The following is a 13,945-nucleotide window of genomic DNA, read 5'->3' as shown; positions in this document are numbered from 1 at the left end:
CTGAATATTTTGAACCTAAAGTAATATTTATTAATATTCCATATTTAAACATGTAAAAAAAAAACATATCAGGTGTTTCTTCAGACATGATCTATTTTTATCAAGCATTCATTTTATTCTCACCTTTAGTGTATTATAAAATAGTCAGTTACTAAAGCACTGCTCCAAATCACATATCTTGATAGTTTTATTAACAGAAACAAAACATTTGACTGTGAAATGCATCATTCAGGCTACCTTTGTAACTGAAGACACTGTAAAACTTGTATTAATTGTTATTCATTATTTTATTATCAAGTCACCCCAGGTGGGATTTTTTTGTAAGATTTTTCTTATATAAGGCTTGAACTGAGTTTTTTTACAGTTAAAAACCAACAGTGACATTGAATAAATACTGCATAATATACTGAAAGCTGAGGTGGTCTTGGATAAAAAGACTCATTTTATCTTATTATAACTCAACAATAAAATCAAGCTACATTTGTGTTGTCTTTTTCGATGATACAAATAGAAGAATTACACAGCCACTTTTTTTTCATAATCGTTTTAATCTGTTTAAGCACATTAGTTAATAAAACCTTTAGCGGGTCGTAGTGGTGATTAATCCCTTTCCCAGAGCGAAGCTCAAACGATCTCTTGGGGAAAATTGGTCCAAACCTCCTGTTTGAAACCCAGCTCAGTTTGAAGCTCAGTTGATCCTTCCAGGGAGAGAAGGTCCAGAAAAATCCAGTTTGCAGGATGACTTCCTGGCGAGAGGCAAAGACAAAAACAAAGTTAATCTCAGGTTGACAAAAACTCAGTTTGACTCAGCAAAACTCAGCTTGGCTAGAGTACCCAAGACTGGCAAACACTCTGGCGTCGAGGTAGTCGCAGTCAGCAGCTTAAGAACACTCCACAGGTAATGAGGCAACGAGCTGCAGGTGTGCAGGGAGGCCCAATGAGGACGGGGCACCACCTGGTGGAGGGAAAAAAGGAAACACAGAAACAACCCACAAAAATTGGATTCCTGACAATAGGTAGTCCTTAAAAACACCAATATGGACCCTCACATAGCAAAACTACATCTGTGCTGTCTACGTGCACACAGAAAAATAAAATCATTAATTAAAACTAAAACTTAACTTAAATCTAATCTTGCATAATTATTTTAGTATTTATCCATTTTGTCACTTATGAGCCATAACCCATCATAACATAAAATGTCACTGTTTCTCTTTAAATAGACCATTGCATATGATTGGTTAACTTCAGCTTTACTGAATAAACATTTAGACAAACATACTTCCTTTAAAAAATTATTTATACAGACTATAAGGAATTGTTTTGATGTTTGGTTATCTGATTGTGTTTTCAATGCATTACTGATTTATTTGATAAATATCAACTAATTTATTATTTAACACATGTAGAGTATTTTTCTAAATGATCAAAACATTATGTTTCTATTAATATGCTTTTGGCCCTCAGTGGTAAAGTAGGAAAACATTATATCCAAAGCTCACTGCAGTGTTTTGGTGTTACTAAAACTCCATAACAATCATGCCTGCATTCAAGAAGAAAATGTTTTTGTCCTGCTGTTTCAAATGTAAAAATAAGAAAAATGGAATAGCCTTTCCGCCTAGAAACAGTACAAGTGGGTAATTAATTCAAGTAGAATATAAATAAAATAAAATAGTGCTATAACAATAAATTAATCTCATGAGGATACGTGGTGCTGTTGGTCAGATAAAATAATGTAAAATAATCCATAAGTTACATCATCCAATCATTGCATGCAAATTAACCCTTCTTCATGGCTGTTAGGAAAAGAGCACAAAGAGCAGCTTTAACTCTGGAAGATTTTGCTAAGATCTCTCTTTCTGTTTATTTCTAATTTGTCAAATGTGAGCCTGACCTGTTTTAATTTCTCATAAAATATGTTTAATGCAAATATTCATATTCAAAGATTAGTTTTGCCTGTGACATTATGCTACTTTAATGAAAAAAATCCATTATGTATTCTGCTGTGTAAATATGTTCTGTTTGTCCTGAAATATCATGCTCAAAATCTTCGTGTTTCCCTGATGTCAGCTACAGTATTCCTACTCCACTCAGTGCTAACTGCAACATTCACATAACATCACCTTTAGAGTTCATTCTACATCTACCCATAGTCATGCTTCCACTTAGTGTATCTACAATAGTGGCCTTATTGTGATCTGGTTAAACAGCTGGATGATTGCAGTCATCATTGCTGAGAGGCACCGTGGGGGTGTCACATATGAGTGTTTGTTGAGTTACTTTGCATTCGTTGCATAAAGTAGATGAGAGGTGAGTGGTGAACCAGCGGCACTCAGAGGGAACGAGAGAAGAGCTTCAATTGAGAACTGCAATAACTCATTTTTCAATCGCTATCTCATTATGACCCACCGAAAACATGGAGGGACGTATCACAGAGCCATCATGTCACTCTCCCACATTAATTCATCTAGCTGATTTATTTACAAACCAATTGAAAAGTATTAATACTCCTTTAGCATTTCCATATTTTATTGCAGTGCACTGAAACTTTAAATAGCATAGACAACTTTTTTTGTCATTTTTTATACCCAGAAGTGTATACAACATGAAATTTAGTTTTGTACCACTTACAGAAAAATTTCATTCCTTAAAGTGCAGCAGGGATCAAATGTCAACAGTGTGGGAGAAGAAATACATGGTGCAAAAAACGCATTGATATGGAAGTTCAGAGCATTAAATATGTATGGTGCAAATATGCAGAATTTTGGTTTGGTGTTACCAGTGTGATCCAGAGTCTGTGACACGATTAAGTTTTCTCAACAGTTCGGCAGTCTGATGGCTGTGGGGAAGAGGCTAAATTTCTTTGTTAAATTAAATTGGCAAAATTATTAAATGATGATTATACTATACTACTTAATGTTAGGTTATATTATGTTAACAAATAAAACAACTTAACAATGCCACATGAATTTGTATTTAGCCCGGTTTTGCATGATATCCAAAAGCTTTACAAAATTCAACTGTCCTCAGAATTAACTTAATTAATAAATACAGTGTACATTGTGTCCATCAAGAGGGAGATGGTAACTCTGAATGAACTGCTAAAATACAAAGCTTATGTGGGGGACTGTATTAATTACTCTAGGTTGTGCACTCACAAATTTTTTAACATAAATCAAAGTTTGTTTATGACAGAAAGTCCAAACCTAAATCTGATAATCTGTGACTAGACCTGTAACTAGCTTTTCTTAAACATTATTTGCCAAATGTAACTAACCTTGAGCTAATTTATAAAGAAGAATTGGGGACAGTCTCCATATCTAGATGTTCATAACCGAACAATTTGCATTGTAAACACTGAGACATTTGGTTGATTTCGTAAAAAATAAATACACCACATAGTTTTTATGTGCAACATCTCTTTAAACCGATCTGCCATTTCCCTTCCACTTTATTATTGTACACTCCAATTTTGTGGAGTATACAATAAAATCAAATAAAATCTAAATGAAATAAAGGGAGCCATTATCATGTAGTAATTTTTAAACAGAAAAGTGGAGTTAAAGGTACAGTAATATGCTGAATTTTAATGCAGCAAGTTGAATCTGAGATTTAGCATTTTGAATAAAAAAATACGCTGTAATACTTGCAGTATGAACTTCTTGTTCACCTTGTACCACCACCTGTTTATTTAGGATGAGGTTTGCTTTGGGAAACGTATCTGATATAAAACATTAGGAAAACCTTAGGACTAATAAGCAACCTCAGATTGCTGAAGCTTGATTTTTAAAACACTATGTGGGTTTTCTGTCTTGGTATTAAAGTTTGATTTGTGATTTGATAGCATATAAATTTCCATAAATTTCTGCTTTTATCTGTATGTGTAATGCTATCAGTCTATCTCGGTTTTATCAGGAATGGAACATTTTAACCAAGAAATCAGCATGTGAATGTTCTCAGCTGAATGTTTTGCAAGCTGTTTTTTTTCTTTTTATAACCACAATGTTATGTCAACAATATTTTAAGTTCAGCTTGCTCAGCAAGCAAAACACAGTCAGGTTCATTTGAGCTTTTTTATTTTTTTTGTAACACTGAAGCTTGGAAATACTAGTTCTCCTCTTGGCCCAAATAATAAAAGGAAATGATGAACTGTGGTTGTCTTAGATGATCTTGGCTACCATAGCAACGGAGCTACAGGGAAAGGCCTTTAAATTAGGCTGCTTGCTATTAAAGGTGCAAATCATTTGCAGTCAAAGTGAAAATTCACCTTCATTTTAGGCATGTGTTGTAACAAAAACTATTTCCAAAAGTAAATATTCTCTCTTTTGTATTTCAGGTCACTTTCTGTCTCACCATGTGGGTAAAGCCAAACAAGGCCTTCCGCTAGACTGCTAGGAGAGCCCCAGACAACAGCAGAAAACCGGATCCACTTTCATTATTTGGATGAAGGATAACATAGCTGTCTACATAGAAACTACAGATTTCAGAGAGAAACATTAAAGAACAGATAACTTACAGTCTTCCTCATAAGCTTTTTTTGCTCTGACTTCTCAACCTCAATATGAGTGGTCTGGTAGGGAAACTGGACCCTCGCAGGATACAGTGGGGCTCGGCATGGAATACCTTTACATCCCGTGTACTGAGGACCAAGCCTGTGGAGTCCATGCTGGATTCAGCCGTGTCGGGCACCAGCTCGCATGGCACAAGACTGGCTCGAGTGTTGTCCACTGTGGACCTAGTGTCACTTGGGGTGGGCAGCTGCGTAGGGACAGGGATGTATGTGGTCTCAGGGCTTGTTGCCAAGGAGATGGCTGGCCCTGGAGTTATTGTATCCTTCATTATCGCCGCTGTTGCATCCATACTTTCAGGTAAGAGAGGAAGAGTGATTGTTGTTTAAAGCAGTCATTTGCTATCTCTCCTTTTATATCACAAACATCTTTTTAATAAAACCAGAACAGGGTTCAGACATTCATTATTAACATTCATTATTAAACCCCCCTGATTTATGACTGGTCTTTCCAAAGCATACAAGTTATTACGAGCACATAGCCATGGTAGCTCTAATTTCATATGTCCTCAAGGGATATCTGACTATAACCCTTCTCAGCTTTTAACTCCTGCAGTAATTCAGAGTTATATCATGTGTCTCTCTTGCTCTTTTTATTAAAGGAGTGTGTTATGCTGAGTTTGGGGTCCGAGTCCCTAAAACCACAGGTTCGGCATACACATACAGCTATGTAACCGTCGGAGAGTGTGTGGCCTTTTTCATCGGCTGGAACTTAATCCTGGAGTATCTGATTGGCACAGCAGCCGGAGCTTCAGCTCTCAGCAGCATGGCAGACTCTCTGGCCAATCACACCATCAGCAACTTCATGATTTCACATATCGGCACTCTCAACGGCTTGGGTAAGGCTAATCTGGGATTATAGATGTTCTTTTATTTAAAAAAAAAATGCTTTTTTTACTCTTTGGGTTTTACTCTATGTTGATTCATCATTTTAAGACAATCAGTCTATTTCCTTTTTCTTCTTTTTTTTTTCCTAATTCGTTTTTTTTCTGGTAATCATAAAGGTAAGTTTAATTAAATATTCAGCCAATTATTAAAAGCCGTATGTTTCTAAGTAAACTCAGCAGAGTCAGTCACCCATCAGGGTACAATACGCTAACAACTGAAACAAGATGCAGTCATAAAAAAACTTTAATTGTCAAACAGCTAAATTTGGGTAGAAAGGGGAATATCTAACTAATGGGGAAAATGTAGTTCACAGAATTGAGGCCCAGTTTAAACTTAGGTGAAATAAAGAATACATATATCAATATAGATTTGTAATTGTAGTGTGATTAGTAAGTACTCAGGCTAGTCCTTTTTTGTATCATTTTCTTTGTTTAATCTTAAATTGTTTAATTTGACTGTATGATCTGGTTGAACTGTAAAGTGCCTTGAGATGACATGTGTTGTGAATTTGGCGCTATATAAATAAACTGAATTGAACTAAAATTGGTCTTAATACCAGGAAAACATTAAGAACAGACATATTTTATTTTGTCTAGGTTTCTTAAAACACCAACACTGTCCTTTAGTCCACTGCTGTTCAGTCCAAAATTGTTCCCTGAGGCTCCTTCTTGTCTCTTCTATAGCCCGACAAACTGGGTCGCTGTACTTGACTCAACTTTTAATAACTCACCTTCAGTTCAAAAAGTGTAACCATAAGGAGTAGGTTTTGAAGACACTCATCCATGTTGTTCTTCAGTATTACTACCTAAAATTAATCTAATGAAATATATTGCATTTTCATAGGGAACAGCAAAAAAACAACAAAAAACAATCCAAAAAATATATAAGTTAAAAATGAATGCATCTCATTGCTAATCTAAAAAGCCTTGACATTCTTAAAAATAGCCTCTGTAGAGCCATCTTGGATTGTAGAAATAAAATCCACTAACCAAGCTTTCCAGGATGCAGTCATGCGTTTCTGAGCCAGCACTATTTCATCCTCACTGTCACTATCATATATTATGTTACCAATGATGATTATGAATATTACCAGACCAAACCAGTTTTGTCCCATAGTAACCTTAACTGAACGGCTAACTGTGAAGTGCCCTTCCCTTTGCACATAGTTCCAGCTGAATCTAACAGTGAATGCTGACAACATGGTGGGAGTGGTCCCATGGCTTGCAGCATGGCCAGCTGATCCACATTTTATTGTTTCCGTTTCCAGTGGGTGAATTTTTCTTTCCACCCAAGGGAGGTGGTGGGATGTTGCTTAAAAAAAATACAGATCGTGTGAGGACTGTTTAATCCTGAAGTACATGAACATCCTATTAGTTGTGGGATTTTAATGATACATTGTCCTTAACACACAAATATAAAGGTTTGACAAAATACGCTGGGATTTTCTAAAGTTCCTTGAAATAACATGTTATGAAATTTCACCACATAAATAAACTTACTTGAGGCTAATTTAATTTTTAAAAACCATGAAAAGTTTAAATTTTGTGTCAAAATTCTGAGAAAATTCAGGCATGGGTGAGGAGAACTTGGACTCATTATTTTAGGAAATGTGATAAAAATTTCTGTATAATATTTTATATTTATTTTAATTTTATTCTATAAAATGCATCCATTCCTTTTTTTTTGGACATGTGTTTGTGTTTTATTTCTAGGTAAAGGGGAGCAGTCTTACCCAGATCTTCTGGCTCTGCTGATAGCATTGCTGGTTACAGTGATAGTGGCATTAGGAGTGAAGAATTCTGTCGGCTTCAACAACGCTCTGAACATCATCAACCTCATCGTGTGGGTGTTCATGATGATCGCTGGACTCTTCTTTGTCAACGGAGAGAATTGGGATGAAGGAAGATTCCTGCCGTTTGGCTGGTCAGGGGTAAGCATGCCAGCACTAGCAGACACATTTATTTCCACCTGTAGAGAAGATGCGTAAAAAGCATTTCTGTTAGTGAATCTTAAAATAAGTTGAAAAAAATCATATTCCATTGAATATTTGTTTGTTTTTTTCAAGACACTTGAACCACCGTTATCAGTAAACCTGACAATCCGTTTAGAACAAAAGAAAGTGAAACTTTATTAAAATGAATCTGTTTTTTAAGGTAATTAGAAGACTGGAAGACTGTATTTGATCATCCATGTTTACTTTTACTTGATTGAGTTATGTATACGTTTGATGTAATACAGGGGTCTGCTCTTTTTTTCATTTGTTGTTTTGCCTCTGAGAGTAAGGTTGGAAGGTGCCATGATTACAATCCCACCATGCAAAGATAAGAAAATATTAGGGAAAGTTACAAATGGTTACGGCTCACTAGTACCAAATAGTAGGATTTTCCTGTCATAGAAATTCAATAAGTGGCAAGGCACTATTTGGGAGTGAGCTTGAACTTGAAATACAATGACATTAAACAAAAAAAAAAAACAAAAAAAACAAACATTTAAAACAGGATATCAGTGGGTTCTTCAACTGTATAATGATCGAAACATCTGGCTAAGTACTTTGCATTGGAAAAATGGTAACACCCATCTTGTCTTTTGTTATTGGTTTTTAAAAAACAGATTGATTTTTTTAGATCCCACAATAAATGTAGTGAATTCAGATGTTTTATCCTTGAACTCTTGTAACTTATAGGCTTTTAAAAGATGTCTACTACAGGCGCCCACAAATATGACTTCCACGTATATTATCCAAAATGTTTTAGCGCATGCAAAGCCACCTTTTTCTATTTTCAATAACTGATGTTTTTTCTTGTTTGATGTAGGTAATGCAGGGTGCAGCCACCTGCTTTTATGCCTTCATTGGGTTTGACATCATTGCTACAACAGGAGAAGAGGCCAAAAGCCCCAACACCTCAATCCCGTACGCCATCACTGCCTCTCTTATCACCTGCCTCACTGCCTATGTCTCTGTAAGTTGGTCTTATTTTTTGATTTGTTAAATATAATTTTGGACTTATTTTTTTGCTATTTCTTCACTGCAATAAATAACACTTTATTTCAGTTTTATATACAAAAAAGGTAATTAATCATTTAGTTCTTTATTAACGTACAACGAACAACGAACAAAAGTAAATAGGTTTAAACATCTTTAGTGAGGTACTTATTGTAACCAGTTTCGAGTCTCTCACACCAGTCAGTTTTTTTGTGGGGTTTCCTGTGTGCTCACCTGATTTCAAGTCACCCCACTTACACTAATGGCTTCAAGATGGGAGCTTTTACCCAGCCTAAGACATTTATTAATCCTCACCCAGTTTATGGTGATCCACACTTGTAGATTTTTTGTCACTGTTATGTTACTGCATTTATTTCTAATGAGCCTTGTCTGTCTTTAGAATTCATGATGTTAAATAGGACAGGTTTAACTACAGCGAAGCGTCCACAAACCATGACACATGCAGCCCCACCATTGGCATTTATAATTTATTTTCCTGAAATTCTGTATTTGTGTAGTACTCTGTTCAGTGTGTATTATGTATGCTTTTTACTCAAGTAGAAGTATAAATTCTACTGTTTAAACACTTTTGTAGAAGTTAAGAGTATCAACTTAGGCTTTTTACTGATGTAAAAGTCTAAAAGTACCACTTTTAAAACTACTTCAAGTATTAAATTAAAAGGTCTGGGTTAGGGTTAATAAATGCAAGAAAATAAAAATAAGGACAGATGCTTTTAAACTCATACAGGTTAATGCACTACCCTATTAAAAGAACATTTTTCTATGATTCTGAATGATACAGTAACATCCTTATGCTTAATCAGCTTAGTTTTATAACTAATGGCAACAATGTCAAATTTAACTTTAAATCACCTTTAAAAGCGATATTTTGGTATTTAACGAAGAACACGTTGGTGCAGTACCACATCCTAATTCTCTTGATGAAACTAATTATTTTGGTGGTTTTTATTTATTTATTTTTTATAATGAGAATGAGCTTAAATGAAACAAAACTAATGAGTCTTTTTTTAAATATAAGGAGTAAAAAAGATAATTGCCACAAAATGTGAGAAGTAGAAGTAAATATCTGTCTAAAAAAAATTATTACTCAAGTAAAGTATAGATAGCCAAAATGTCTACTTAATTAAGGTAATGAAGTATTTGTACTTTGCTACCTGACACCTCTGAATCTGTACAGAAATCCAGATCTTTGGAGATTAGTATTTTTTTTTTGTATTTTTTTTTTTGCGCTTTGGTCTGCCATGCATATTCTTCTTACAGTAATAAGCAAAGGTTTTATCACTGCACACCTACGTAACATCACCATGAAAACGTTTACACGATCTTTATGATTTTACCTGCATATTCTTTTACATCAATAGTACCATGAGCTCTCAGTGATTTGAATATTCTTTTAGCATACTCTGGTCTGACTTTAGGGGGTTTTGCTTGGACAACCAGAAATACAGTAAGAATATTGCCACTTGTTTGGCATATCCTCCACTTATTAATGATGTTTCTGTAAAGTTAAATAGCAGATTCCAAATTCTTTTAAAACTTGGTTATTCCTTTACAAACTCATTATTTGCTGTAATTTTCTTGTGAAGGCCTCAGACAGCTATTTTAATATCACCATGATTTTACCCTCACCTAAACAGTCAGTAGTACACCAAACTAAATTAAGTGTGGAGCATGGTTGTTCTAATTAGGTCTCGATAAGTATGCAAAATTAAATTTTTATTTGATTTCAGGAAAATATTTTTTTTAATGATTTACATACTTTTATTTTTCTGTCAGCTTATAACTAAAGATTGAACATCAGTATCTCTAAAATTGTAAAAAAAAAATACACTACAGGCTTATAATTTTCTATTTTTGGCCCATTTTTCTAAACAACAAAATATTATATTTAGATTATTACATGTTATTCTTATGCTTCACGCCTGAATTTGAACTTTTCCAATCATTAGCTATCTGCTATCATGAACAAACTGAGAAGTTTGTCCTAAATGTGGAATTCTAAAAAAAGATATGAGCCCTTACTTTGTATGCAAGCTGTTTACTTGTGGTATTTGTGATTTCACAAACACACTACATGTGTAGAACTAAACCTTAGCGCTACACATTAACAATCTGTCTTTCCAGGTTAGATTAATAGATCCACTCCCTGCACTCTTAATGTCACACAGTGTATCTGCTCATCAGTCCTTATGTATTCAGCTCAGACAACATTAAAGATGTGTTGTGCATAGTGAGCTGCGGTTGCTGTGGAATCTGTCAGGTAACAGCCATCAAAGCCCTGAAAAAATAGGGTAACATTACCTAAATGTTACCCTATTTTTAACATCTGTCTTTGATCTTTCTCCCAATGCCGGCATCTTGGAGAAACCTTCCTGCTTCCAAGAGGATCCTGCACTTACCATATCTCAGTTTCTAGTTATTTGTTGACTGTTTCTCTGGTGACATTAATATTGCAATATACTTAGCAAAAGGCTGTGATGCAAATCTCTTTATCCACAATGTTCAAAATCCGCAATAGTTTTTGGATTTCAACATATATGCTCTATAGTAGGTTTCAGGGTAAATTCAATTAAAATCCCACTTAAGGATAATTCAATCTGAAAAAACTCACATGAAGAGAAAAGACAATTAGAAGAAATTTATTGATACATTTACTTGTTCTTTGGTGCTCAGACCTCGGCAGGAAACATAACGCTGAATTTTGATAGATATGCATCAACAGGAGCAAAGAATAGGGCTGTTTCCCCCCAGGCCTGAAACTGCTGGTGGAGTGGAGATAGATGAAGTTGGTCAGTCTGTAGACTGCTGATTAGCGAGACGGTTCACTGTTCATGTTAGTGAGGTAAACACCGTTTTTTATTTAGCCTTATTTGTCACAGATTCAGCTATTGTAAAGTTTTTATTCATTTTACTCTGCCTAGTCAAAGCATACATTTTCAATTTCCATTTCATGACTTAAAATGAGCAACACCAACCCCTTGCCTTGCTATGTTCCCTTCTACTTTCTGAGTAGCTATGAAGAATACTTCTGCATATTTATGCTGTAGGAATACTGTAATTAATGAAGCATGACTTAAAAAATGAATGTAAAAAGGGGTGCTAGTATTTATATATGTTATGAAGGATTATTTTATAAATAAATGCATGCACATTGGATATGCATATTGGAGCATTTGTTTTTATAAATTAAAGTGTGAGATGCAGGAATTAAAAAAAAACACACTACTTTAACACATCTCTACCCAAGGTGATGATAAATGCAGACAGAACTAACATTTTAAACCCAACATCAATATATATTAATAAAGATATTAATAAACTGTAAAGACAGCATTTGTTAAAATTGCGCTAATGGCATTCCCTGACAGGAGGCTACTTATAAAACTGAAAGACATTCCTTTATTTCATCTGTGGGGTTCATATTTTTAATCACTTTCTTCTTTTGTAGCAGTTATGCAAATCCAGATCTTTTGCAGCACAGCCAATGTGGCAGATGGCCCTTCATGATTTCACAAATCAGACACAAGGACAAAAACATTGACACACACACACACCCACACACACACAAGCTTGTCTCACTATATTTACAGGGCAATTTCCATTGACTTCCATCCATTTTCTACAGCCTAACTGGGACCCTTACCCTAAACCTAACCATTGAATGGTTAATTCCTAACCATAACCCCCGACCAAAACTTAATTAACAGCTGGGTCCTTAACATGACCCCTGAACCAAAAACAGCAATTCCCCCGTTGGGTCCAGGCATTTCACCCACATGGAGCAGCCGTTCCCTACAACGTGCCAAAATCTCTCAAAATGAGCCCCACAATGTAATAAAAACAAGAGCACATACACAGACAAACACACAATAAGATAGAGAAACATGACCTATGCACAATTTGCATTAGATGAGAAAAGTGAAAACAGTATTTCCATAAAGCTAACTGTAGGAATTTAGTAGCACCTCTAAAGCCTATTTACTTGATAACAAAATACACTTAAATTAAGCCATGTAATCTATTATATTTGCTTTTTTTAAATAAGGATTTTATGATTTGTTTTTGCTCTATTTTCGGGGCATTTTTGCATTAAAGTGTTCCTTTCCTGCAGGTTTCTGTGATACTAACGCTGATGGTCCCATACAATGAAATTGATGAAGATGCCCCTCTGATGGAGATGTTTTCCTTGCATGGTTGTATGTTCGCAAAGTACATAGTTGCTGTTGGGTCCATAGCTGGACTGACTGTGTCCCTCCTGGGTTCCCTTTTCCCCATGCCAAGGGTCATCTATGCCATGGCAGGGGATGGTCTGCTGTTTAAGTAAGTTTATACTCTAATCTTATTCTGTTTAATTTTTATGATGTGTGCTGTGGATTTTTATAACACTCTGTGTGTGCATTTAGGTTTCTGGCCAGTGTTTCTTCATACACAGAGACCCCTGCTGTGGCTTGTGTCGTATCAGGATTTCTTGCTGCCCTTTTGTCCCTTCTGGTCAGCCTCAGAGACCTCATAGAGATGATGTCCATAGGCACCTTGCTGGCCTATACTCTAGTGAGTCTGGCAAAAATGCATTGCTTTCCTGTTTTCTCCTATATTTTACTTTCTTTAAATGTTTTGGGTTCTGTAACTGGACTGACTTATATACAATGTGAAGTGTGTTCCAAAATCCATATATTGTGTTTATATTGTGACTATAAAATATAACAACAACAACTGAAAATATGAGAACTTCTCGGTGCATCATCTACACAAATAAAAAGCAGTTTTATACAGTAGTTACAGCTGGAAACCTACCAGGATAGACCCATTAATCTAAACTGATATGCTGGAGCAGGGAGAGAATTAATAAGAGAATCAACTCAAGTAGCACTGAAAAAGAGTGTCCAATGCCTTTTTCAGTCACAAAACAATGTGTGAATATAACAAAAAAGGTAAAAAATCTGATGCATTTAATTTATCTTGTATCTTTGTATGAATATTAGTAGCCGATGCAGTTTATTACTAAGGGTGTTCATGATTAATTAAGAAAAGCAAGTTTTTTCAAGCTTAATATATAGGTATCAAATGTAATTATGACAAAAAAATGGAGGAATTGTTCGTTACCTTCATACAGACGAACAGCTGTTAACTCTTTTCAATCACTATTGTGTTCCGCTGTTCAGGACTGAGGTTGCTTTTCTTCATCTTTGATTTATTCAAGAAGCTTTTTTGGTTTTAGATACATAATTGACTTCTAAATACTATGAATACCCACTAACAAAATTTAGACATTTATTAGATGTCTTTTTTAAACCAAAAGCAAATGTCTGCAATGCTTTTGTAATGCAGTATCCCAGCAATGTTTTTATAAAGAGAAGGAGGCTGCTTCTCCTGTAGGTAGGGAACGTTCCATTTTGAGACAAATCACAAGTACTGATTACCAGAGGTGGGGACTCGAGTTTGTGACTCGTACTCGAGTCGCACTTAAGTCGCATATTTAATGACTT

At 35.2% G+C, this 13,945-nt stretch overlaps 1 protein-coding gene across 1 annotated transcript in view; it reads left to right on the top strand.

The window, feature by feature from the left end:
• The first annotated feature begins 4,342 nt into the window (after positions 1 to 4,342).
• The window catches only part of slc7a14 (solute carrier family 7 member 14), an 18,030-nt gene continuing 8,427 nt past the window's right edge, over positions 4,343 to 13,945 (top strand). Inside the window, exons 1-6 of the mRNA XM_015388997.1 lie at positions 4,343 to 4,868; positions 5,170 to 5,406; positions 7,168 to 7,385; positions 8,269 to 8,415; positions 12,571 to 12,779; positions 12,863 to 13,010. Of these exons, the coding sequence (XP_015244483.1) occupies positions 4,562 to 4,868; positions 5,170 to 5,406; positions 7,168 to 7,385; positions 8,269 to 8,415; positions 12,571 to 12,779; positions 12,863 to 13,010 (1,266 nt within the window). The 5' untranslated portion in view covers positions 4,343 to 4,561. The remainder of the gene's footprint in view (positions 4,869 to 5,169; positions 5,407 to 7,167; positions 7,386 to 8,268; positions 8,416 to 12,570; positions 12,780 to 12,862; positions 13,011 to 13,945) is intronic.

Source organism: Cyprinodon variegatus, unplaced genomic scaffold, assembly GCF_000732505.1.
Source record: "Cyprinodon variegatus isolate N-32 unplaced genomic scaffold, C_variegatus-1.0 Scaffold444, whole genome shotgun sequence".
Taxonomy (NCBI): domain Eukaryota; kingdom Metazoa; phylum Chordata; class Actinopteri; order Cyprinodontiformes; family Cyprinodontidae; genus Cyprinodon; species Cyprinodon variegatus.
Note: the sequence above shows the minus strand (reverse complement) of the source record. Positions and strands in the feature narration are given on the sequence as shown.